Raw genomic sequence first — 27986 nt, forward strand, 5'->3', positions numbered from 1 at the left:
GTCATTCACTTACAATGAAATCCATAAAGTTTAATGTCAAGGCCTAATAATAAAAGTCAACTGCTGAAATATGCAGTGTTGCTCAACATAGTTAAAATTCTCTGTACCGAAAAGGTGAAAAAAAGACAATTTTTTAATGATTTGATTTTATTCATTTCATTTTATAAGTACTTGGTTATACTGATATTACAACAATAATAATTGCAAGCAACATGACCAAAAATGATGGCATTTTATACTACTCTTCACAGTTCTTGAATCTCTACACCCAAATCCAACGTAAGATGTATTTCTATGCTTTCAATCACAATGTCCAGTTTATACTGTCTATACAGACATAATTTTTATATTCTAAAATGATCTTAATAACTTACAGACTTCAGCATGCATGCATGTACATCAATTTCTCCAGCAGTTTGGCTACAACCAAACAAGATCCACATTTACACATAATGGCCACAAATCCTGCAATCTATAAAATATACGCTTAGCAAGGTGAATGACCAAGTGCAAAGTCTGACCAGTGACCAATGACCAGTGCACATGGTTAATCACTGTATAATATTACAGCAAAGCATAACACAACTGATGATGACCAACAGATTAATCCACGTCATCGAAGTTCCTGGCAGTGACAAGTTTTGGTTGCCATGGTAACTTGAAGTGGGTAGTAGGAAGAGGCGTGCAGTGGGTCGACTCGAAATCTTCCATGTGTTTGTACGCCTGAAATTTGGTAGAAAGAAGGAATTTAACTCAAGTTTGTGAAGTAATACAATTTATACAAAGATACCTAAACATAAGATACCTCTTCATACTATCAAAACTGAAATGTTAGACAGGAAACGTGTCCTAAAACACAAAATATAATATCAATATATATTGTCATTTTAGTTACGCAAAATGTCAGAAATTGGTATAATGTGTAGAAAAGTTATAATGCCAATTATCTTGTATCTTTTAACTCAAAGGAATAGTAAAATGAAAGATGCTCCATGGCAACTATCATTAGTGCAAATTTGCAGGTATTAAATTGATACATTCGACGCCAGAAACAAATTGCAGAGTTATACATGTATTTCCTGGTACATGCATTTCTCACATGAACTGTGCACAAAATCAAAAAAAATCATTCCCACTCTGACTTTATATCACATCAAACATCCTAGGGACTGTTCTATTTAATGCATTCTACAATAGCACATGAAACATGATCATGCTGAAACTACTACCCACCAGAAACAGTGCAAGTTGTGAGCGAAGATCTTCACTGATGCCTTCACCTGAACAAATACACATTGAACTCTGTATCAATGTTACTCAATCAGTAATGAACAATACAAAATATTAAAGAGGGAGTTAATAAACCCCAGTTACTTTTTATACTGTAACAAAATGCAATAATAATGATAATAATATTTAAATAAATGAATGAATAAATTATTGAACATTACAGGACTGGTGAACATCCACATTACACATAAATTTCTTAATCCTTGTGATACAAAACAAAGAGAAACCACTATAAAATTTTACAAAATCCTTTAAATTGTACAATTAAATTAATTTAAAAAATTTCCTAGCCACAGAAATATCACTGCCAAAAGCGGTATTAATATGAATAAAGACAACAAATATGGAGGAATGACATCTTATTCTGCTGTTGTATATACTATATATTTTATTGGCTAAATAAACATTAGTCTCATCTTAGTTACCTATCTGCATGGGGAAACTTAAGGAATTCTCCATGACAAAGGAAGCAAATGTGGCCTCACACATGTCATCATCCACACCGTGGTTGGTGAGGAATTGGACTGGAAAGAAAAACAACATATTATATTGTAACATTTTTCCTTTTTTTCATTTTCTTTTTGTCTAAATAGAGCTGCTAGCTAAAAATGGTCAAAAGTAAACATTATTCTCATTATTGATCAATTATACAAAATTTATACATATTAGGTACAGAAATATTTCATAATCCATTATAATTGTAGTTTTTTTTCTCCTCACGCATTAGGGATTTTTTTTTTCGGCCTCGGGCATAAGTTTCAAAATCTCAAGAGAATGTCATCCATAGAATTTATTAGAGTGCCTTATTTAAGAATATAAATCAATCAGAAATTACTGCAAGTATGCAAATTGATAAATATAACAAGTAAGCTGACAGTTTTTAAATTTCTAAATTAAAAGCAAATTCTTACGTTTGTCCTCTGTATTTTTACACTCAAGCCAGTTCCTAAGGAGGACCTCAGTGTCAGAATTCACAATATTTGGATATCTGAAAAAGATTACATGGTCATAAACATAAAGAGCCTCTCAATATTCCAGTAAAATGTGCATGATAACATTTCCTATCTCCTTTCCAGCTTCATAGAGTATATTCATACTGAGAACATACAAAGTCAAACAGATGGCTACAGGGGATGGACGGGCAAGGTGGAAACTGTTTGGGTGTGTCCATTTATAAAAACAGGTGGACTCAGACCTACCACTTCAAAATAGGGTCTTTTACAGCTCTATGGTTTCTACTTCTCTCCTTCTTACCTATATTGTAATAACTTAATCAGCAGATCATTTCCTCTGTTGGATCCTATCACTGTCTGATCTCTGTAGATAAAAAAAATTGTGTAAATACAATATATATATTTAAATAATATTTAAATGTTGGAAAATCAAAACCATGACAGTGCTGTTCTTGTCCATGTTTAGAGAGAGAGAGCGTGACAGTGCTGTTCTTGTCCATGTTGAGAGAGAGAGAGAGAGAGAAAAAGAGAGAGAGAGAGAGAGAGAGAGAGAGAGAGAGAGATTGATTGATTCTATATATATATATTTATATACTTACACAGTAGTGATCATTTCATCATTTGTTCTCCTAATTAGCAGTACAGGTCCTGGGTACTGACACAGCTGACTGGAGATAGGAATGTTGAGGTAGCGCCTCACTGTCATGGACACCAACCCCCCTGGAACACAGCAAGAAATAAATACATTGTGGAAAATGAAGCCATGATGGCAGCAAGATTGCAGATTGTGTTGTGTGCATGCAGATCTTTTCCATACAAAGTGACAATAGTTGTTGCATGAGATTATCTACAAATCATCAGCATAATGTCAAATGCAAGGTATAAATTGACCTGAACGCACGTGAAGATACGTGTGAAACAAATGGGGGAGGTCTTCTATACCTTTAATAGAAAAATTGATATTTCAAAAAATCTACAAAAATTTTCAGGTCTTTTCTTCCTCAGGTTTTGCAATATTTTTGTAGACAGTGCATGTACTTACAAATTGTTGGTATTTGACTTCAAATTGTTTCTACATATTCACAGTAGCATCTATGTAGATTATGTAACAAATTAAAAACCTATGGTATGATAAACCCTTTAAATACATAGTAAGATATTCTTTCTTAATTTCTCTAAAACCAGTGAATACTCACTCCAACTCTGTGGCATGCGGGCTACTGCTAATGGCATTACATCATCAAAAGTAGCATCAAGTATCTGGAATAATCAAAATACATTTTAAGACTATTGTTTATCACAGTCACATTCAACATAGCCATTTTTGCAGAGATATTCATTCAGTGTGCATGTGCATGTGAGTGTGTTTGAATTTTTTTTTTTTGTGCATTCACATGTGTTTGTGTATACCCAGTATAAGCATATTTCGGCTGTGTTCACAACCAGTTAATCCATGGACTAACTAGTAACATGGTTCAGACTTGACAATGGATCTCCGCCTCCCAGCAAGGGCAGAGCAATGAAATCTCAGCATACTTTTAAGAGGCTTGCACCATATTTGATCCACAGACTAGTTAGTGTCCGAATCAACTGGCTGTGAATGCGCTCTTAGTCTTGTGTACAGTGTGGTAGGTGTGACAATTGGTTGAGACAAGTCACAATCCTCCCACTTACCACAGCTTTTACATCAGGGTAGTTCATGGCAGCGAATGAGGCGGGGAATCCCCCTATAGACCACGCAAACAGAATGATCTCCTCTGGTTTGAAGCCAAGTCTGGTAATAGCATACTGCATCACAGTGTCCACTGCATTCTGTTCCTGCTCTGGGAATGGGGCTCCCTAGAGGTGTATGGGTAGTATATTGTATATACTAGTATAATCAGAATATAGCAAGTTAAAGAATAAGGTCCCTTGTTATTACAGATTTAACTATAAAATAGTTAACTATAAAAAAATGCTTGAAGTTGTACAGAATTTCATCAGCTGTGCCATAAGCTTAAATCAGTTGAGGTTAAGAGGGAGATTAGTATATTCAAAATTTGGAGATACTGTACACTGAATATGCATCATGCATGATTGCCCAAAATTGTGCTTTTCTTGCACAGAAATGTAAAATATAATAGAAAAACATTCCTTCAAATAAATCCAAAGCATGTAATATAAAGAGGGAAAATTGTTTTGAACGAAACTATTAAAACATGAGGATATAACAGGGAAGTATATCATGAAAACTAACATATTTAAAATGTTTCCCATAAAAAGATCCTCAGGATAAGAGAATAGAAGTGAGGTAGAAGTATGTAGGGTCAACTAATAAATAAAGAATAAAATATCCAATCACCTGTTCAGGTATACAGGTATGACGATAAATGTGTACTTACCGTGCTGCCTGAAAACCCAGGGTGATTCCATCCCAGTACAGAGTACCCCGCATCCATGGGTGTCACCATACAGCCAATTTCATAGAACCCAGCATTCCCTTCACTGCAGACAACCTGAAATACACTTTTCAATATATTCTCTCTCACATTTCATTACATTAACAACAATGTGTGCTGTTATATGATAATGTTGCATGTACCAGCATCAATGTGTGTGCTGTTAAATGTTCACTTTCAGCCTACTGGGTACGTGCATGAAGAACTTCAGTGATGAGCCATTAACGACACATGTAGACAATCGCATAAATGATCACAGATAAAAACTTCATTAGCTGCATAGACATTGCAATTATTACACTATGTCATGAAGCACATCCCTTTTTTTACTCTATTGTAAAATATCATCATATTACAGAAACAGTAACTATTAAAATATTAACCAACTGCAATCCATCCACTGTACACCACTTACCAAATACTTCCCATTGGACATTTCAAAGCTGTCCCTTCTATCAATAAACATTGTGTCTATGTGGTTACCATCTGGAGTCTCCACTTTGGCTCGGAGTCCATTTTTCTGAAATTATGACAATAGAGACAATCAGCATACTATAATTTGGTGTGATTGCTGAATCCAAGCAAGTACTATGAGAGAGAGAGAGAGAGAGAGAGAGAGAGAGAGAGAGAGAGAGAGAGAAAACAGTTTTCTGTTTTTTTTCAATGTTCAACTTCATTCTTATAAATCTGTGAATTTAATATTTTATATGACTGACCAATAAAAAGAATATGTTACATATGTTAGATTAATATGAAACAATCAGCTCCTCCCTCCCCCCCCAAAAAAAAATATAGATAATTATATAAAAATTAATAAAAAAAAGAGAAAGCGTGCAACTACAACAAATATCACATTGAATTTCATGTTTTAAGTAAGGCTCAAGCTACAAAATTAATTGTATATGGTTATATTCATTAATAAAACCCTATGTAGCACTTATTTTATTTGAAACCCCCCTGTGCCATCTTAGACCAAAATCTGGCACACACAGACAACCTTAAACTATCATACCTACCTCTATTAGCTTACTTCTTGCTTCTAAGATAGGGCTAACTGCAATGCAAATAGAAAGAAAATAGCTTGCATAGTTCTCATGATACCAATTATATCTGCTGCTTTTGCATGTTACAGATGGAATGATAACAGCAAGTTTAATAGCATATAGCCACTACCAATTTTTAATTTCATACTACTGTTATTAACGAACTGAGATGAAAACACATGGTATCACAAAAAGTTCATGTGAGTCAAAGAATTGCCACTGATTGCAGTGGCAATGTAGACTAATCCTGCCTTTGGAATTTAGACAAAATGTATGTAGCATTCATTTCATTGATGACAAGGTACACGTATATCATGAAAACATGTAGTAAAGGACGATCGTTGGGCCCAATGCTAAAGCAGGTTTCCACTTCAATATACACTTTAGGACCAGAATAAAGGTTACATAAAGGACATTATTGTAGTGTGCAAGGTTTGGGTGGCGCTTTCAATATTTTAAATGCACATCTCTGAAATTGAGAAATTAATGTTTTCCACACAATATTGAATTCTATATGATAATAAGTGCACATACTTAAACCTGACAAAACCAAAATCTTACTTCTACTCTCCTTTGTCTAATCAGAACAAAAAAATTAATATGCAATACTTTATAGGTAATGAGCAGATCATCCAATTAGGCCATAATTCATTCATCATCATAAATGTTTTTTTTTTTTTTTTGTCTTTTTTTCAGTAGAAAAATAAATAGGGATGTCATTATAGGCAAATGAACGAAACTTTGATTTCCTTGTACAAGAATGGCAAACATAATAAGGTCTATTCCTTTCAGGTCTAACTTCACACAGAAAATATAAATCTGTGGTAAAGGCATTCCCTGTGTAATCTGGGCATTATCTGATGCAAAATAATTTATTTCTGGTATACGTTAGTTCTTATATGAACAGGTTCTGAAAATAAGCTACAACGGATATTGCAAACCATACCCAATAACCTTGATGAAACAACTTCATAGTTATGGAGCAATTACTGCTACTAACATTTACTAATTGCCTCTGTTTCCCGGAATTCAGCTGTTCCTGAACAAAACATTCTACCACCACAGAACTAATATTTCTCGGAATGTAATCACCGTAAACTATTTCCTCATAAATGAAATTCATGAGAAAATTTAGAGAGAGTTAATCAATTAAAAAAAGGCTCATTTCATAAATATCTATAATATGAAAAATTAAGGTTATCCAAGTCAATTGAGATTCAATGATCAACACAGCTAAGATGATGATGCTCCAGGCTCTCAAGGACCAGACTGAGAAACTGCCAAAATTGATGATTGTGCTTCTTAGTTTGTTAGCATTTTGTGATTTCGAGGCCCAAGCAACTGTTCAGCTGACTAATGGCAGGTGCTCCTTCAGCCTAGAGGAGATCTCACCTGAGCAGGAGTGCTGTGACAGTCACAAAATTAAACAGCTCATTGCAAGCCTTAAAACCAGGGTGGATGGTAAGAATATTAAATCTATCTCTCTCAAAAAAAATTCCATGCTTCTGATTGGGTGTAAGTGCAGTACATTTTTAGCATCTGATCAAAGGATTGACATTAACTTATTTCAATTTTACATGGTGACTTTTCAAGCATAGCTTTTGTAAAACAAAATTCACTGCTATTCAGTTTTTCAATGACTGACTGTCCTATGACTTCAGCGAAAATAGAAAAAAATCCTTTAAAATTTCTAGTTGAATGCATGCAGTGGTTATTTTTACAGCTCAGAATTATTATGCACAGTCAAAGTTCCATCAATGTAACCGTCGTACAACTTTTAAAATCATCTTCTATAAAGAGAAATCACAATAGACGGATGGGATTTACTGAGAATGCACTTTTTGTTAAAAAATTTCAGCGCTGGAATCAGACAAATGGCGTCTGGTTTTCAAGGCCGTGGCAGGTGCAGGTGGTGACATCTTTCAGCTGTGGAACTCCAACCAAGCTTTAAACGAGGAAAACCCCCAAGCCAAACAGCTGAATGATAATTTGAAAGCACACTACAAGTCCTCAGCAGTCAACAACTGGACAAGTCAAAATATCAGATATGTGAGTGGGCCATTACTTCACTACTGACATGTTGCTGGGGACCCAACTCTGAGCCATCCAAAAATTTCAAATGGTTGAACACCCCCCCCTCCCCTTCACTGATAGTTGGACTGATATCTTTTTTTTTAAACATCATGCTGATAATGACCCATAAGAGATGCTGATGCTGATATGAAGGCTGTTTAACAGCAAGGTTGCAGGGGTCTAAAATCGCCCCACAAACCATATTATTTTTTGCCTCTCTGCACCGCCTTTAGATATAGTGGCAATTCTATCGACAATAATCTTAGCAATATTATAATCCCTGTGTCTCAATATATGTACAAACCTCATTACTTAGCAAGCTACTTCAAATTTAGATATCCACTCAAAAACAATAAAATACATTGTTTTCTGCTAATTATAAATCACAAGTGTTTTGTCTAACTCCAGGTGAAGGTTGCTCTTTATCAGGCTGGTATAGAACGCCTCACTCTGGTCTTTAATGCCGTGGGAAGTGACAAGATGACTTGGTTTACCAAAGACAAACTGATCTCTTCTCCGTATGCAGACATTGAAACCGCTTCGATTTCAGCAAGTGGCTACTACTTTAGTATCCGAGGTGACATAAGGTATGTAATTTGTCAGTCTGTCTGTCTGTCTGATCCTGGTCATCCAGAAACAAAGGACATATTATTGTGCAACAGGAACTAGCTAAATTTGTTTCAAAACCCCTCCCTTTCCCCATCATCTGCGATGGATGCAGCAATAGGATATTAGTTTGAAATGCTTAACTGCAATGTTTCAATCCATTACAATCAAATCTAATAAAAACAAATATAATAATTTTCAAGGTAAAATCAAGAAAATTATCACTGTAGCTTTCAAGTAAGTATTTTAATAATAATTTTCAATTATATAGTGCATCTATTATTATAAAATTCAGTGCACTTTACAAGTACATAAAATATATAATTCTTATGAATTACAATCATGCTAAAAATGACACAAACATAGTTTAAAAGTTTAAATATATTAATCATAAAAACTTCAAAAGGGATTAGTTTTTAGAGTGACTTTAAAACTGTGGCACTCATAATCACTTTCTGCTCTTACATAAAAATTACAGGTCATATTTGGCTCGTCATTTTTTCATCAACAAGTCCTATAACGGCTGTGGTAATGATGTTGGCTGGTTGTCTGTTATCAATAGAGCAGGCTGTCCCTATGAGGTATTCTCCAGTTATCCTGCCTTTATCTTTGCACCAGGGCATATGGCCATACGGTATACAAAAGGTTGGTGAAATCAGGTTATCTATTTATAAGACTTAGTCATGTTCAGAATGATTTGAGCCAAAACCTCTTTAGTGCAAGAATTGTTATCTTATTAATTTTTTTAATGCAACCTCAGTCTAGTAATTCTGTATTCATATCTAAGCAAGAATGATATGTTAATATTAGTGTCACTTTTTATGAAATATACCCTTGTATACATTTACTGATAGCATTTAAATTTTACAGGCCCATAAGTGGAGAAATATACAAGAATTAGATAACCCAAATTTATGTAATTTAGCATGGATTTCTGTAAATTAATCAACCCCTTTGACAGTTTCCTGCTATCCATAACTACACATTAATTGATTATCAACATACTGCACCAGTTACTGTTACAGTGTCATTTTTAAAGAGGACTTTTTAATATTCTAGAAACTCTGGCACATGCTGATGTTTTTGCCATCTTCACAGCAACAGAATAACCAACTTGAAGTGAAGAACAGCATCAAATAACCCTGATCTTTTCAGTTTATTTGTGAGCCATTTACGATCAATGCCACTTTCCACATAATTTATGTATTCTGACTTGATCACTGAGATATTGGAATCTTACCAATAAATATATAGAATTATATTAAAGTCTTATAAAAGTCTGAAATAAAATCAAACATTTCAATCTTTAAACTGAAACTTCAAGCAATATATCACTGTCTGTCCACAGCAAATATGATAGAGAGAGAGAGAGAGTCTTTAATGTAGAAATATCCAATTACAAGGGTATGTCACTTCTGTTCCAGCACATATACTGTGTACTAGTGTTCTTTTCGTTTGGTAACAAAAAGGTTATCAAACTATGGGACAAAATACTACTTTAATTGCTCAAAAATTCAAATACCTCTTTTTCTTGTAATTTATTTTTAAAAAAGATTTCAAATTAGTTAACAACAAAACTATTATTCCTGTGATGAATCCCACTCACCATTCAATACATGAATCAACTTTCACCATCATAAAACATTGCACTGGTAAGTAAAATTAATTAGTTTTGTGTGAATATTCACAGTAAATACCATACACTGCAAATAAAAGTAGTTCCCACACCCTTTCTATTTACCTTCCAACAGAAATTTCCAATCACAGATAACTAATCATATCTATCTGTCATAAAACATCATTGGTACTGATTACCCCTATACTTTTACATCTGAACACTATCCCAATTCCTTCCTGATTAGCAGCTAAATTCTATCTCTGATGTAAAACTAACATAAGAAGATATGCAAGCGATTATGATATAAATTAACAGAACACGGTGCTCACTTCAGAAGCTGCCATAAAACAAGATCAAGACAATCAGGCAACATGGGGTTACTTCAACCTTTAATATTGGTCATAGCATTGGCCACTGGACACACATAGATACTACCAATCACACCAAATCCATCCTCATCATGCAGCTGCTGTGGACAGGGTCCCCAGGGGGTGGCTGGCCCACCTGGCGCCCAGGGTCCTCCAGGAACCCCAGGGATTCCAGGTAACCCAGGGATTCCTGGACAACATGGCACTCCAGGAGAGAAAGGAGAAACTGTGGTGAAACCCCAAACATCAGGTAAATGTTGTTTGCATTTAGTAGTTTATTTAAGCAACACCTGGCTTGATGTAATGATTACATTAAGTCCTGTAATTGGTCTTTATCTATAATTTTTATGTTAACTGTGTCCTGAATTGATTATACATTACTAGAAAATCTGACTTTCTTTACCACAACAAAAAATAAATACAAATATGGATACACAAAAAGTAAATATTATAACAGAAGTAAATAAATAATTTAAATTGAAAAAAAAAAACAGCTGTAATCTATTTATTATTTCACTCATCTGAGCAAAAAAAAACTATAAAAAAAACATTTCTCAGGGAAAACTTTGTTTCTTACAGATGTGAAGAGAATTGCCTTTGCTACAAAACTGTCCCAGAACCACCCGCAGACAGGGCCACTGTCGCTGGTCAGGTTTGACACCATCATTACCAACACAGGGAATGGCTATGACAGTAAAACTGGAATCTTCACCACTGCCACCAACGGTACCTACTTCTTCACCTTCCACGCTGTTACGAACTCAGCCACCAATTCGGCTACGATGCAGATCGTGAAAAATGGCATATTGGTCATTAAGGGTTATGGGAACTCGGGACACTGTAACTGCGCTCACGCCACCTTGAGTAACAGCATCATACTACAGCTGGTCGCTGGGGATAAAGTTTGGGTGGAGGCTACAGGAGGAGGGATATATGGAGCCTCCAACGACCCTCACGCTACTTTCAGTGGTTATCTCATTTATGAAAACTGAAATCAGCTGGTCTAGAAACTCATTTAAACTTATTAACAGTGTTATAAATGTCTAGATGATTCCCAAATTGTGCTGAACACGTACGTGCACACACACACACACACACACACACACACACACACACACACACCAGTGCATATACATAGGACTATAAGTAAATCAGTCTCTAGTTCACTATATATGCTAGAAACAATATGTCAGTGTAAGGCTATGGTGATATATTTCAAAATAAACTACGATGTTGATAAAAAAGAAGTGTTGTTCTAGTTTTAAATCAGAGAGAGAAGGGAGAGGGAATGAATGAAAGTATACAGTAACCTCCTTTAGTAATTAGCCAGTCTTGATATTTGTCTGTTTCATATGTTAAGACAAGGATTACAATCAAATTATTTGTGTACAGAATATCTATATATCTTACCAAATTTGCCCCCAAAAATTTGACACAGGTTCAATAACAACACATAAAGAATTAATTACAGAAAAAGAGAATAAAGATGTGACCTATTTTTATTACATCAAAACCTGTGATTTCAATCTCCAACAGCTTTCTTATCAGATGGTACAGGAGGCTTTGAACAAATGGTCCTATTGATAAGTTTTACTAGCCCTGAATAATCAGTAAATCAACAAATAAGATGTCTTCAATGTTATAGATACAACAGATGACCTGAAACAGTTCATCCTGCACCCTTCCATAATGGATTAAATATTAACAGAGAACAAACAATTTACCCCTTTCTGATAGGTATGACCATACCAAATATAAACGAGAATCTGCTTTGGCAAAACAAAAAACTTCCAAGGATTGCTCCTATACAGCCCGTTGTTTTCAATTCAGTTAACATGGGATATCTTACATTCTCAATACTGGCTCTTCTGTTTGTAACTGTGGACACACAGTTAAGCCAGAACCTGAAGATCCCATCATGCAACTGCTGTAGCCAGTGTCCCCAGTGGCCCCAGGGGCCAGCTGGTCCTCCAGGAGCCCCTGGGATTCCAGGTGTTCCAGGAATTCCTGGCCAGTGTGGTACTCCCGAAACAAAAGAGGGCACCAATAGTGTCACAGTAGATAAACCTCAGAAATCAGGTATGAAAGTGTTTTAGTCTGGTTTCTTGCTGTTTATTACATTTGAAAACTGTTTTTGGACTTTCATGTAAATATTAGATTCAGAAATAAAAAAGATATACTATATTTGTGTAAACTGCATAATATACTTAAATGTTTGATATTCACACAATCAATGTCCTTGTACTATTTCAGTATTGTTATTCTTTTGCTTGGTCATGAACAAATGGTAATTAAATCTATGAAAATCTTGCTTTTTCAGGAGACAAAAATGTTGCATTTTCTGCTCAACTAGCCCAGATTCATCCCGAAACAAACCCCATGATTACAGTCAAGTTTGATTCCATAATAACGAATGCAGGCAATGGCTATAATGGTATGACTGGAATCTTTACTGCTCCAACAGATGGGACTTACTACTTCTCCTTCCACGCTATTACAAATTCTGCCAAGAATTCTGTCATGCAGATCATGAAAAATGGAATATTAATTATTAGAGGATATGGCAACTCTGGACATTGTGGCTGTGCTCATGCCACCATCAGTAATAGCGTAATCCTTCAGCTGCAGGCCAACGATAAAGTGTGGGTCGAGGCTAATGAAGGGGGATTGTATAGTCTTTCAACCAACCCTCTCGCATCTTTTAGTGGATATCTTATTTTTTAAACAAGGCAACAAAGCTTTCAACTCTTTCAAATGGATAGACATCATGATATATGGCAATACTGACAAAAAATAATGAACAACTAATTCTACAATGAAAGTGCACAAAATGTTATGTCAATTTAGAAGCAATACCACATAACCATGGTTCCTATAGCAACATAAAGAACAAATTCATGGACATTCAAAGACTTAAGAAATTCTAATAAAAATACTTTTCAGGCTTTTTTAACATCAGAGATTGATGATGAAATGCAATTGGTGAATTACCACTAAACAAGAAAAGAGTAAATTTTAACGATGTTCAAAAAGGGTATTCTCTGTTACTATGAATTAATGAGACAGTAACAGTCATTATTCAGGTGAAAAATAACAATTCGAAATAATGTTTTGACAAATTGCTTTGTGGTCAAACTTAAGTACTTTTCTGGGACAATATGATGAATACTAGTACAAGTCATTACTAAGGACACAAAATTAATTCAAGGTGCTAGGCTAAAAATTCAGGCACCTTTCAATCAACCTTATTGCCTTCAGAGAGTCACCACGGAGTTGGATCGATCTACGCAGATTGATAGTTTCAATGGGAATGAGCCCAATGTATATATTAATATACTGTATCAAATTATGGCATTTGCAGCATTGAGTAAAAATCTGATTCATAAACTAAGAAAAGTTGAATGTACATTTCACAGGGAGGTCATCAGTGGGAAAATGCAGTGGAGTTATGAATAAGAACTTTATCCCTAAATGACCTGTGAATGGTTTGGCTTATCTCCTAGTCACCTTAAGTCAAGATTTGTTTATTTGAAGCACTAAATGCTATCTAATCAGTTGAAACAAGAGGCTTTTAACCAATGGACACTATTTCTTTTTGACTGGTTTACCCCAGAATGTATATTATCAGTGGATCAACTAATGAGGCCAGTATATCTTCACCTTTGTAGAGATGACATGTCCCTTTCATAAGGTGGAAAAATATGTGGTAAATTAAATATTAACAAAAAACAAATAATCTAACCACTTTCTGATAAGTTTGACAATACACCACTGATTAAATATTGACAGAAAACAAAGAACTTAACCACTTTCTAATATTATAAGTATAACAATACCAGTGATTTGAGCCAGTCTGAGCTTATGATTTGGCAAAAACAAAGTTCAAACTCTTGCTCCTATACAGCCTTTCTCATCGATGAAACTGTCAAAAGTTATCATGGACCATCTAAAATTCTTAGTACTGGCTCTTTTGTTCGTTTCTGCAAAAACACAGTTGATCCAGAATTCAAAGAGCTCATCATGCAACTGCTGTAGCCAGTGTCCCCAGGGGCCGGCTGGTCCTCCAGGAACCCCAGGGATCCCCGGTATTCCAGGAATTCCTGGCCAGTGTGGCACCCCTGACACAAAAGAGGGCGCTACAAGTGTCATAGTGGATAAACCACAGACATCAGGTATGAAAGTGATTTTAAAAATTGGTTCTGTTAACTAACAGTAAGTGATACAGCTAGTTAACCCTTCTACGAGATATGATATATTGTCAACCAGTTAGCCAAACTTCCCCCGAGCAATGCATCATCCTCTGGTTTTTACACAAGGTGAATGGTTTGATTAATTAATTAATCTACAAAAATGGAAACCAAGGATTTGATATAATATCATTCTTGCTATTAATTGTATTTGAAAGCTGTTTAATGGGCTCTTATGTAAAATACTGTATTTAAAATTATAATAAAATAAAGTAATATATAAAAATTTATAAAATGATATAAAAAGGAAGGTTCAGGTACTAGTATATACTCAATGTTTGATATTCACATTATCTAAATATGTTCTTGTTTTTCTATCAATGAAAGGATATTTGATCATGAACAATTGGAAAAATATGTTACTCTTGCTATTTCAGCAAACAAAAATGTTGCCTTTTCTGCTAAGCTGACCCAGGTCCATCATGAAACAAAACCAATGGTTACAGTGAAGTTTGACACCATAATAACCAATGCAGGGAATGGCTATGACAGTAAAACTGGAATCTTTACTGCTCCGACTAATGGGACTTACTTCTTCTCCTTCCATGCTGTCACAAATCCTGCCAAGAGTTCTACAATGCAAATCATGAAGGATGGAGTATTAATCATCAAAGGGTATGGCAATGCTGGGGATTGTGGCTGTGATTATGCCACCCTCAGTAATAGCATAATCCTTCAGCTACAGGCGAGAGAGAAGGTGTGGGTAGAGGCGAATGAAGGAGGGGTGTATGGTCACTCAACCAACCCCCATGCATCTTTTAGTGGATATCTTATTTTTTAAACAAGGCAGCAAAGCTGTGATTATACATGAATATTCAAACATTTAAATGGCAAAACTGATAGAAAATGATGAAAAAAAAAGTGCACAAAATGTTTGTCAATTAGATGAAGTATCACTTAATCATGGCTCCTATCGCAACATTATGAACAAATTAATGGACATTCATTGACTTTTGAGCCTCTAATTCAAGTACATGTACAGTACAGGGTGACCTTCTACTGTACCATGTATAAGTGGACATGACAAAGAAAAAATGAGTATTCACCAACTGTATAAAATTTGTATCTTGATGAACTACAATTAGTGAACTAAAACAAAACCAGAAAAAGATTAAATTGATGATGTTCTAAATGAGTTTCTCCCCTTCTGTGAATTATTGTGTTTATTATGTGTAAAAATAAAGATGAATTTGAAATAATGTTTTAACCAATTGCTACTGACAAACACAGCAGGTACAATTATTTAATTATTAATATTAAAAAGAGTGGGCTGAGGATCAGCCTGAGTCTTACACTGCAACATTATCTTATGAGATAAAAGCTATTATTATGTATTAATGTACTTTTATTACATTAAACAGCGATGCTTAATTATTATCAAAATTGACCAGTCAACAAATTCCTACAATAAATTGCTCCACAATTAGCACTCATATGAACCTTTTGTTGATTAATGATGCCATAATGTTGCTAGCTTTTAATTAGTTTCATAGAGTGAATTAAAAATATACTCCCTCATCCCCAATCAAACAACAGGGTCCCTTTTCATAACTTAAAGATCAATCAAACTTCTATCTACCATCCGACCAGAGATATAGTTATCTCATTAATGTTTACAAATTGAAAAGTAAAGCTCCTGTTCGGGGGTTGCAGCACACTTCACACCTGCAGTTTGTTAAAGAAACCACGCTCTATCTGAACTGTTCAACATGGTGCGACTCTCAAGCATGAGCAGCCAGCTGTGGCTACTGTGTCTGTTTCTTGTATTTATTCAGACACGGGCACAAATTCCTCCTAACAAGCTTCCTGGAGATACTAACAAGATACCCACGGTGAATAACAGCCAGTGTATTCAGTGTCCCCAGGGTCCCCAGGGTCCCAGGGGATATGCAGGCGATAACGGCCCCCAGGGGATACAAGGACCAAAGGGACAGAAAGGAGAGAGAGGATATGTCACAACAATAACCAGTATGTTTATGATTCAACTTTCTGACTTACTGCATTCATTAATAATATAATCTTTTCTTAATGCTACATTATTTTGGCATGTTAAAAAATTTATTAAATAATGAATGTAAAATAATGCCCATTTAGAAAGAAATTATAGAATGCCATTCAAATCAATAAATGAATTGGGCAAAAAATGAAGTTGGTTTTGAAAGTTTTTTTAGAGTATTAAGTTACTCAGGATTTATATAATAGCTAACTGATACATTATATCTAATTGCAGAATATGCATCCCCACCAAAGATTGCATTTACTGCCAAACTGACTAAACACCACCCAGATACCACTACACTGCATACTGTGAGATATGACACAGTTGTCACCAATTTCGGGGACGGTTTCAACAAATACACAGGAATATTTTCTGTTCCAATGGCCGGCACATACTTTTTCATTTTTCACGGATTAACAAACTCCAACAAAAGTTCCCACATGGAGCTTGTCAAAAATGGAGAACAGATCACCAGTGGGTATGGGAATTCTGCTCAGGGATCTGGAAAATTTGCCACAATAAGCAACAGTGCCATCCTTGAGGTCAGACGTGGAGATAAGATGTGGGTGCAAGCTAGTGGCGGAGGAGTCTATGGTTATCAAAAGGCTCCTCATGCAAGTTTCAGTGGTTATCTCATCTATGCCAATGAAGACATTTCATGAGTGGTAACAAAAAATAGTTTTAAAATAGTGCCATGTTAAGCACTGGGATCTATATGACTGAACTTAATATTTTCTTAATAACACTAACGTCTCGAAATTTCAAATGTACTTTGATTTTTCAGTAAATTCTTTTATGTTTAAATTAAAAATTAAAAATGGTTTCAATCTAAATATCTTGTTATTGATACCAGTGTGGTATATTCCACCACTCAACCTGATTTGACAATCAAAATATAAAATGACTAAATTTTGACAATCAAGTTATTTTTCGGAATTTTAAAATGACTTCATCTCTGTTGTTAGAATAACATAACCAGATATATACATACACAAACCTATTGCTTGACCAAAAATGATGGAAATGGAAAAATGTAAAAAAGGTTTCAATATTCAAAAGTAATAAATACTTCTTTTAAGTAATCTGCCATTTATTGACCTGCATTATCTTGTTCCACAGTTGACGTAGCAGCAAAAGCCATGTTGATCAGAGGTGAATTAATACAATTAATTTATACAGTAATAGCGTAATCCTTCAGCTAGAGGCGAGAGAGAAGGTTTGGGTCGAGACGAATGAAGGAGGGGTGTATGGTCACTCAACCACCATCATGCATCTTTTAGTGGATATCTAATTTTTTAAAACAAGGCAGCAAAGCTGTCATTACAAAGGTATAGTTTGACATATAGATGGCAAAACTGACAGAAAATGATGAAAAAAAAATGAAAGTGCACGAAATGTTCGTCAATTCAGATGAAGTATTACTTAATCATGGTTCCTCTAGCAACATTATTAACAACTTCCTGGAGATTCATTGACTTTTGAGCCTCTAATTCACGTACATGTACAGTACAGGGTGAGCTTCTACTGTACCATGTATAAGCGGACTAGCATTCGACATGTGAACCTATTGTTGATTAATAATTATATAATGTTGTTTGCTTTAAATCAGTTTCAAAGTGTGAATACACCCCCTCCTCCCTAACCAAACAACAAGGTCCTTTTTCATAAGATAAGGCTTCGTTCACATGCAATGTCTATTTTCTAAATTCTAATTTCTATTTGCGGTATGTCTTATGATCACGGTCTGTGGTTTTGAATATCCCGCGGCGTAATTACTGGCAGCGCGAGCCAGTTACTATAAGTTACTATAAGTAACTGGCTCGCGCTGCCAGTAATTACGCGGCGGGATATTCAGGGCACAGACCGTGATCATAAGATAGCGCAAATAGAAATTAGAAAATAGACATTGCATGTGAACGAAGCCTAAGTCTAACTTTTTTCCATCACCCAACCTAGTTTACTTAAAAAATGATCAACCAGAGATATATTTCATCTTATCTCATTAATATTTAACAAAACGCAGAATATAGTTCCTGTTAGGGGTGGTTGCAGCACACTTCACAACTGCAGCTTGTTAAAGAAACCACACTCCATCTGAACTGTTCAACATGGTGCGACTCTCAAGCATGAGCAGCCAGCTGTGGCTACTGTGTCTATTTCTTGTATTTATCCAGACTCAGGCACAAATTCCTCCTAACAAGCTGCCTGGAGATACTAACAAGATACCCACAGTGAATAACAACCAGTGTATTGAGTGTCCCCAGGGTCCCCAGGGTCCTCAGGGATATCCAGGCGATCCCGGTCTCACTGGGAAGCAAGGACCAAAGGGAGAGAAAGGAGAGAGAGGATATGGCACAACAGTTACTACCAGTATATTTATGATTCAACTTTCCAACTTACTGCATTTATAAATAATATAATCTTTTCTTAATGCTACATTATTTTGGCAAATTTTAAATGATGAATGTAAAATTTAATGCACATTTATATGGTACTTTAAAGAAATTAAAGAATGCCATTCAAATCAATAAATGAGTTAAACAGAAAATGAAGTTGTTTTTGAAGGTTATTTACAGTTACTCAGTTACTCAGGATTTAAATAACACCCAACTGATACATTATATCTAATTGCAGAATACGTATCCCCACCAAAGATTGCATTTACTGCCAAACTGACCAAGTACCACCCAACTACTACTTCACTTCATACTGTGAGATTTGACACAATTGTCACTAACTTTGGAAACGGTTTCAGCATATACACAGGTATATTTACAGTTCCAATGGCCGGCACATACTTTTTCATTTTTCACGGATTAACAAACTCTGACAAAAGTTCCCACATGGAGCTTGTCAAGAATGGAAAACTGATCACCAGTGGGTATGGGAATTCTGCTCAGGGCTCTGGAAAATTTGCCACTATAAGCAGCAGTGCCATCCTTGAGGTCAAACTTGGAGATAAAGTGTGGGTGCAAGTTAGTGGCGGAGGAGTCTATGGTGCTCAACACGCCCCTCACGCAAGCTTCAGTGGTTATCTCATTTATACCTAATGCAGACATTTCATGAGAAATAGTTTTAAAATAGTGCCATGTAAAGCAATGAGACTTCATGTATGAACTTAATATTTTCTTAATTAAATACTTAAAATTTCAAATGTACTTTAATTTTTCAGTAAGTTCTTTTATGTTTATGGTTTCAATCTAAAGATTTTGTAACCAACACCAGTGTAGTATCTTTCACCATCTCAACCTGATTTGACAATCAAATTACAAAATGACTAATTTTTGAGTTATTTTTCAGAATTTTAAAATGACTTCATCTCTGTTGTTGGAATAACATAACCAGATTTATATATACGCCACAAACTTATTGCTTGACTGAAAAATGATGAAAATGGAAAAATGTAAAATAGGTTTCAATATTCAAAGGTAATAAATACTTCTTTTAAGTAATCTGTCATTTATTGACCTGCATTATCTCATTCCACAGTTGACGTAGCAACAAAAGCCATGTTGATCAGAGGCGAATTAATATAATGGTATAGGTAATACAATGCCAAATAAACACCATCATAAAAAGCATTTTTCTTAAATGTTTTGTTGTTTCTTTTAACAATAATTACTTCTTTTACCAAATGCATATGTGTTAGTCCATCCTAAATTTGTACATAAAAGTACCAGTCAATGTATTAACTGCTTTTGAATTTCAATCTAAATCTAATAAATTGATTCTGCTACTGTAAAGTTAAATGCACCGGGCCCTGTAGGGGGGATGACATGTCTGTCCCTGAAACAGATAGTTGCCCACAGTCTGGATAAGGTAATCTCAGGGCAGCAAACAAAAAGGTTATCTGACTGTAGTTTATTTAGTAACCAGTAAGTCCTCAATCGGGATCAAAGCTGGGTCACTTGTTGTAGAATTAAGATACTAATTATAAAACACCGACACTGATAAACTAACTGCAACAAGACAAAAACACTGTTGTGACATGGTGATATTTTTGCAAACCCATGTCCACAAGCACATTTTTTTTTCACTATGTATTTACACTTAACTAGCAAATTAAAGAAGAACATCACATAACAAGAACTTGTTATTTGACATTATTCATAACTCATCCCTAAAACATCCATACAATGTGATGAAAAGAAGATAAAAAAGAAGGTGATAAGATTAATCATGGTGTGAGTTAGTGATAAATTTAATTTGAATGTAACAAAATGTCTTGACAGGCTGACAGTATTTTAATATATAAAAGATTAATGTTCACATCATCTTATAACCTGTACTCTCACTGTCAACTTGACCCAACAACAAAGGCATGAGGTGAAAAATGCAGCCATAGTGATGAACCTAATCAACACCATTTCATTATAAAACCAAGCCAATATCAAGTCATCACCTCAAACATTGGGGGAAAGACAGGAACACTGAAACAATGGGGAATCGTGCTCTGTTAGCAGAGTATTCTGTAATGGTCTTTCTGGTCATTTTGGGCCATTCCCAACTAGTCACTAGTCAGTTGGCATCTCAGGGTCGCCAGGGGGTGGCTGGTCCTCCGGGACCCCAGGGACCCCCAGGGACTCCAGGAATTCCAGGCACCCCAGGATTACCTGGTTATCCAGCATTTCAATGCAACCAAGTGACTTCAGAGAGAGCAACATCGTCAGGTAGGGACACCCTAAAGTTTCTGACATTTTCAGAAGTCTTACTTTCAAATTGGTTTAAAAAATTCCAGTCTAAGTCAGTAAAATGTCCAAAGATGAATATCAGCAAAATAATTACACGAATGTTAAATTTTGTGAGACCAGCTTCTTACCTAACTCACGAACAAATTATCAACCAATTCCAGTATTAACAAGTGCAAATGCTTTTGGGTTATAGAATAGTACTGTTTATAAAATCAAGTAACAACCATCTACTACTTAATATGTGCTCCTACTTACTTCCATAACACAATGCATAATTTCAAATTAGGTGTAACTCCGCTTCAGACAGCCTTTACAGTCAAGCTCACAAAGCACCATCCAGCTACCACATCACCAACAATAGTCATATTTGACTACAGTATAACTAACCTGGGCAACAACTATGACACCAACACTGGAGTGTTCACTGCCATGAGGAAAGGCACTTACTTCTTTAGTATCCACACCCTAACTAATACCAACCAAAATGTGGACCTCTGGATTGAGAAGAATGGGGTCAGAGTTGTTACCAGTTATGGGAACTCTGGACAGTGTGCCTGTGCCTTTGCCAGTCTGGGGAACAGCGTCACGCTGCAGCTGACAGCCGGAGACAAAATAATAGTCAAGGCGACAGGTGGGGAAATCAATGGTGATTCAGGCCAATCACATTCTACTTTCACAGGATATCTCATTTACTCTGGTTAAGACTCAATGCCACCATTGCCTACAGACTTGCTTAATTTTATCAAAGTCAGTTCCATGTCCAAGAAGTGGGCTACTTGTTGTAATGGGCAATCTATCAAATGTATTAGCTTTCTGACACTTTTTAATTTTTGCTAAATCAAGAAATTATGCAAAGCTTCAACAGTACTTCTCCTCTTTCAATGTCCTAAGGACCCTGATCCTTCAAGATGTTTTTCCACACCACAGTACCACATATAGCGGGTCAATAAATTCAAACAAAATAAATATGAAATAATTTTGTTCAAAGCAATATTTTTCGTAACTCTGTTAACCTCCGATTCAGAAGTTTTAGAAACTTCATTGGCCTAGTATTGAAAAGTATATTTCAGTGAGAAACAAAATTGATAAATCCTGAAATTTTCAAGTGAAATATTAGAGTGAGAGAGATGTTTGAAAATTTAAAGTAATCAACCTAGCTGTCACAGTTTTTACTTACAAACCAAAGTGTTCATCAAAGACGTGGCACCAGGATACATCATTCTTCTTCCAAATGTGTGTGCTACCACATAGCTGAAAACACCATTAACTCAACTGAATGTAACACACAGTGCATTGTATGGTCAGTTACAGTGACAATTTTTTTCCTAACAACAGGTAATAAATTAATTTTACATTCAAATTGCATTGTATTAGGATAATATTACGCAAGTGACTCGGTTGGATCCCAGAATACAGGAGTAAAAAAAAATAAATAAAAGCTGTTGTTAAGAAAAAAACGGTTGCTGCTCCTTGATTAAATGAAAAGTTTGTATAACACTGGTCCAAAATTACACTTAAAATGACAAAGAATGCTAATTTTTTACCATCAAGTTTGTCTGTTGACCAAGATGTGAGCACATGAATAAAAAATGCAGTTTACACATTTTACACTGTCATTCCTTTTTTGGGGGGGGTATCATCAAAATTTGTCACAAATGGAATAAACAATTGCCACACTAATTTACATATTTACACATTACCTACGCAATTACAAATTGCTAATAATCAGCAATGTCTGCCTAAATTGTCAACTTTACCTGACTATATTGCAAGGAAGAAACTTGATGAGGCTGACAATCCCCCTGGATTTGGCTGTGCCAGGGAGCTGGATCAGAGGTTTGCTGCCATCACTGAAACAAAAGTCAGTAATTTCTTGGTGAGTGCATATTTGTCTGGTATGACAATGTGACACATGCTTAAAGATTCGACAATACCAGGAGCAGTAATGTGCATTCAATCTTTTTGTTGCATTAATTTTGTATTTGTAAGACTAAACTGTACACTGCTTTATCTATTCTCCAAATCCTAATCTGATTTTTGTCCATTTGTCTGTCTGTCTGACTCTCTGTCTGTTTGTTTGTCTGCCTTTCTGTCTGTCTGTCTTTCTGCCTGCTTTTCTTTCTGTTTGTCTGTTTGTCTGTCTGTGTGACAACCAAGGCCCATGTCTCACCCTCTGCTGCCTTCTTTCCAACTGAAGTTGACAGGCCAGGCCCAAAATTCAAAATCATATCTTCTTAATAAACGCTGAATTAAAAAGGAATCATTACTATTCAACAAGAAATTCAGACATTGTGTTATATAATATCTAATCTATCCACAGTTCCATTCACAAGCAGCCTAACTTAAAGAGAACTTCAAATGGTTTAATACAGTACTTATCTAGTATATGGTTTAATACTGCTTTTTACAGTAGACAGTCACAGAGTAAATGTCTCACTCTAATGTTTAATTTTTAAATTTTATTTTCAAACTGGTAACCCTTGGACTTGCAAATGGTTATTATAGGTTTCCTTCTTTATACTTCAATCCAGCTCACCATATTTTCTGGAGTTAGAGATTTCCTTGCAGCCTGCAGCACAGCAATGAATGTAATATAATCTGTATTGGTAAACCTCCCTATACCTAGAAGCAAATTAAATGATTACAGATGCACAAGATGCCCAAATGTTCTGCATAAATTACTGGAAAGGTCCCAGTGCTTCCTTTTAATAATAACTTTTATAATAAACACTCTAGTCTCAAATTTAAACCCTGTGAATTTTCAGTTGCACACAGACCTTCCACATACTGGTAAATATGAGACTCATTATCTGTAAATGTTTATTTATCCTAGGAAAGCTGGTCCTTCAAATACAAGAATATTAGTTTTGTAATTGTAAAATTAACAATTCTAAAAATTATAGTTTATCCTGCACAAGGTGTAAATATAACTGGTCTCAGAATATATTCTTAACTCACTCACCTCGGAATAAAGTTGATCCCACTATAAGTATAAGAAGTCCTGCTGCCATTCTACTCATACTTGCCAGGCCATCCATACTGAACCAATCTAAAATCATACGTAATAGAAATGATAATTCATGGTTTAGTATCATATGTTAAAGATTCAAACTACCTGCCCAGTACATCATATAATTATGTAGTGTATCAGAATAACTTTCATTTTTGTGTGTGTGTGTGTGTGTGTGTGTGTGTGTGTGTGTGTGTGTGTGTGTGTGTGTGTGTGTGTGTGTGTGTGTGTGTGTGTGTGTGTGTGTGTGTGTGTGTGTGTGTGTGTGTGTGTGTGTGTGTGTGTGTGTGTGTGTGTGTGTGTGTGTGTGTGTGTGTGTGTGTGTGTGTGTGTGTGTGTGTGTGTGTGTGTGTGTGTGTGTGTGTGTGCATGCATGTGCGCAAGCACGCACGCGTGTGGGAGGGGGTAAAGGATTGTGCGCTATGTTTTCTAACACTCTGGACTTGCTGGCATAGGAACATGCCAATATATCGCTTACAGTACTTACTTCTCCTGTACATCATGACCAACAGAACAGGAGACGTCCACCTGCAGAGACCCAGACAGAACCTTAACTGGAAGAGAAAGCAGTACAAGTTCCTTTCTTAAAAATCCAATGGCATTTAACTTTTTTTACTTTATCTAATTCATTTTTCTTCAACAACTGTTTATAAACACATGAACATATGAGTTTATGAACATAAGAAGACAGTCAACTTCTGTAAAAACATCAGGAATATTCAGTATGCATATGCAAGTTGTTTTTAATTTACCTGCTCAGATGTTCAAAGAGGTTTGTCACTATTCACTCTAATATGTAGCACAGACTCAGACTTTTACAATGAAAGTTTATCTGCTGTTTAGTTGAAATAAATGAGTGATTTGATACATGTGACAAAGAGAAACCATGCAACATACACAGACGCCTTTTATATGCAGCATATATCATTTGCAGGGGCGTAACCAGACCATTTAAAATTGTACGCACAGAATTTCAAAATTCCCAGGTATAGCTAAATGTAGATCGACTTACGCAAAAGATGAAGGGCAGTTTAAATTATATGTGCCAAATATAATAGCTTAGTTTTCACCGTTTATAAAATCATTACTTAAAGTTTAAAATATTCCCACAGTATAATTAAGTTCCAGTAAATTATTTCACCCAGAACCAACGCTTTTTCCGGCATTGGGGTGCAGGCCGTCCATAATTGCCATCTGTATCTTACTTCAAAATTTCAGGGCCTCAAACTTTTCCAAAAGCCGTGAGCGGGGGTGGGGGTGGGGTACAAATTAATGGAGTCTTTTTTTAATAATAAATTTCATTGGGAAAGAGGGTTAAAAATAATTGATACCGATCTCCCGTCACGCTCTTCCACGAAAGACCGCCCTTGTATGAATATAAAAATTGCCTTCTCGTCTCGCTCGGATCGCGAACGATCTCTGGCTGACAATCTTCTGCGAACGAAGTCCATTGAACGAATGTGAAAATCGCTTTCTCTTTTCGCTCAGATCACGCTCGATCTCCCGCTGAAGATACGAAAATTGGCTTCTTGTCTCGCTGCGGTCGGTAACTATCTCTTGTTCCCGACCCTCGGTTAACGAAGTCTCTTGAACAAATATGAAAATTGCCTTCTAGTCTGTTTCGGATTGCGAAGAATCTCTCGCCGAAGATATAAAAATTGCCTTTCTTATGTATTAGCTTTGTCAGATGCCATACGTATAAAGATCCGAAAGTGTCCCCTTTCATAATTTGGCGGCAAGTTAGGTCATATTTCATTTAGGGCCTACACGTGTTTTGTACCGAATGTAGATCATTCTTGTCACTTCTGCATTATGTATTTTAAAGTTAATGGAAACATTTTATTGTGTTTTGTAAGCTTTAGGTAGTAGTTACGTCGTGACTGAAAAACACCGTGCGCTAGAAAGAAGTTTAATATTCATACGTCAAATTACTGCAATGGATTTTCATACGACGTCCACAGCTGCCCCGACAAGTTAAGACTTTTTTAATCAGCTGCCGTCCAATTGGCAGCTGGAGGACTCGCTGAAAAAAGCCTTGCTTAGAATGGTATATTTATTGAACTAGGGGCTTACTGACACAAACTATGAAAACATATGCAAATTATGCCCGCTTGTATCAAGCTAAATTCTAAATAACGGTGAGGCACCTTTGTTCGATGTGGTTTGTTGCGGTTATCCCGAGTTGTCAGAAAATAATCTTAAGAACAGTTTATCGTTGAAGGATTCTTACACCTTCTTGCTATATTATTCGTCATGTCCATGGTCAGCTTAAAGATGAATCTTCTAAAAGTTGAACTTATATATGGTATCATCCAAAATCAACCAATTATATTACAGGATAAAGCTCTGTTTGTTTGTGAAAATTGCCCATATCACCCTGTTAGTTTAGAGGGTTAAGCTGGGTCAAGTCCGTGTCAAAATTCTTTACAGTTTTGCAGGAAATATTTTTTTTGTTTCTCTGGCTCCTTATAAAGCCCGTTGTCCAGATTTTATCTAGTGTCCTCAGGTCTGCTGGAGCTGCTGTTTGAAAATAACACAGGTAGATTTTTATCTGAGATAAATATCGCCATCGAGTGTGCATTCGACACACTTAAGACAAAGGCTACCTGAGAGTTGAAGGGCATTCAAACTTCCAATCCAAAGAGGTAAAGGAAGTTCCAGCTAGATGGATGATTAAGATAGGACTTCTGGAGGTAGCTAGTATTGTTTATTTACCTCAGTTCTGTGAAAGCAAACGAGACGGGGGGCGTCAGAACAATGGTGCGTATACGATTCATACAGAAGATTTGTACATTCAGGTGACTCTAACTTGCAATCGAAGAGGATTTTTCGTGAAAATACACTAAATTTATAGAGAATAATATCGTGATTGGCTCAAAAAAATTGTACGCACAGTGCATCCGTGCGTATGCCTAGTTACGCCCATGATTTGTAATAAAATTCAGGAAGTCAGAATTTCTGACAAATAAATGTGGTAAAAGACTGCCCAAATATATAAAAAGAATTTATTAGCCAAGCAAGTTTTTGGCTCAACAAGCCGTACTTACCCATTTGATAACTAAATCACTCCCATGTTCAACACCATTTGGGGCATAATTCCTTCCCTGAAGGTACGTGGAAAAATGATAAAAGTTCACTGTACTGTAAGTACATATGAAATTGAAAGCTCAAAAAAAAAAAAATCAAATGTGTGCAAATATTATGCAACATCACTGACATTAGTTGTTATTGTATAAAGATGACAAAGATACATTATTTATTTAGATTACTAAGGCAGTATATTGATTAGTTTATATAATGGCATTACATTCGTTTCTAACTTTTCTCAACATCCTTTCGAGTTTTGTATGTATACTTAAATATCTCGGAGTTTCAAATCTGCCTCACATTCGTGCAAGGTGTTAATGTTTTCGGTCGATTGCTATTACATAAGTTCAATGGGATTGATAATAATTGCACCCACTCTCACTTAGGTACGTACCCGTTCAGTTTCATTTTTGTGAATTCTAAACAATCTCGGACCGAAAATGCAGCGAACAAGTGCCATGTTTTGACTGGAAACTTATTCGATAGGCGTCGCTCTTAACGTCGTCTAACACTTTGGTTGAATTTTATTAAAACGTTAGGTGCTTTACGTGAATTTTAACCTC

The 27986-nt window shown here is 35.7% G+C and overlaps 6 protein-coding genes across 6 annotated transcripts; 5 read left to right on the plus strand and 1 right to left on the minus strand.

Annotated features, from left to right (window-relative positions):
- Nucleotides 1–9: 9 nt before the first annotated feature.
- On the minus strand, nucleotides 10–27950 carry LOC106171023 (phosphatidylserine lipase ABHD16A-like). Its single transcript, XM_087007368.1, has 19 exons — nucleotides 27818–27950; nucleotides 27384–27440; nucleotides 24824–24890; nucleotides 24289–24375; nucleotides 23863–23948; nucleotides 23497–23570; nucleotides 23084–23176; nucleotides 22504–22577; nucleotides 5698–5735; nucleotides 5097–5201; nucleotides 4625–4738; nucleotides 3918–4082; nucleotides 3440–3503; nucleotides 2843–2963; nucleotides 2545–2607; nucleotides 2202–2278; nucleotides 1716–1814; nucleotides 1234–1280; nucleotides 10–723 (listed from the first exon to the last, which is right to left on the minus strand). Exons 1-19 carry the CDS (start codon nucleotides 27881–27883, stop codon nucleotides 604–606), a joined length of 1617 nt encoding a protein of 538 aa, XP_086863494.1. The 5' UTR covers nucleotides 27884–27950; the 3' UTR covers nucleotides 10–603.
- LOC106171065 (uncharacterized) lies at nucleotides 6908–9714 on the plus strand. The gene is made up of 5 exons (XM_013551190.2): nucleotides 6908–7185; nucleotides 7583–7773; nucleotides 8206–8384; nucleotides 8882–9048; nucleotides 9463–9714. The coding sequence occupies exons 1-5, from the start codon at nucleotides 6945–6947 to the stop codon at nucleotides 9510–9512; spliced, it is 828 nt and encodes a 275-aa protein (XP_013406644.1). The 5' UTR covers nucleotides 6908–6944; the 3' UTR covers nucleotides 9513–9714.
- LOC106171071 (uncharacterized) lies at nucleotides 9810–13699 on the plus strand. The gene is made up of 5 exons (XM_013551196.3): nucleotides 9810–9872; nucleotides 10450–10639; nucleotides 10969–11370; nucleotides 12127–12468; nucleotides 12710–13699. The coding sequence occupies exons 1-5, from the start codon at nucleotides 9810–9812 to the stop codon at nucleotides 13111–13113; spliced, it is 1401 nt and encodes a 466-aa protein (XP_013406650.2). The 3' UTR covers nucleotides 13114–13699.
- LOC106171068 (uncharacterized) lies at nucleotides 14233–20216 on the plus strand. The gene is made up of 4 exons (XM_013551194.2): nucleotides 14233–14561; nucleotides 15014–15410; nucleotides 18716–19005; nucleotides 19270–20216. Exons 1-4 carry the CDS (start codon nucleotides 14306–14308, stop codon nucleotides 19683–19685), a joined length of 1359 nt encoding a protein of 452 aa, XP_013406648.2. The 5' UTR covers nucleotides 14233–14305; the 3' UTR covers nucleotides 19686–20216.
- LOC106171067 (complement C1q-like protein 4) lies at nucleotides 15414–18258 on the plus strand. Its single transcript, XM_013551193.2, has 2 exons — nucleotides 15414–16604; nucleotides 16867–18258. Exons 1-2 carry the CDS (start codon nucleotides 16346–16348, stop codon nucleotides 17295–17297), a joined length of 690 nt encoding a protein of 229 aa, XP_013406647.2. The 5' UTR covers nucleotides 15414–16345; the 3' UTR covers nucleotides 17298–18258.
- On the plus strand, nucleotides 20870–22324 carry LOC106171072 (C1q-related factor). Its single transcript, XM_013551197.3, has 2 exons — nucleotides 20870–21305; nucleotides 21613–22324. The coding sequence occupies exons 1-2, from the start codon at nucleotides 21074–21076 to the stop codon at nucleotides 22026–22028; spliced, it is 648 nt and encodes a 215-aa protein (XP_013406651.3). The 5' UTR covers nucleotides 20870–21073; the 3' UTR covers nucleotides 22029–22324.
- Nucleotides 27951–27986: the final 36 nt, after the last annotated feature.

Source organism: Lingula anatina, chromosome 3 (assembly GCF_051362555.1).
Source record: "Lingula anatina isolate TDL-2025a chromosome 3, LinAna3.0, whole genome shotgun sequence".
NCBI lineage: Eukaryota > Metazoa > Brachiopoda > Lingulata > Lingulida > Lingulidae > Lingula > Lingula anatina.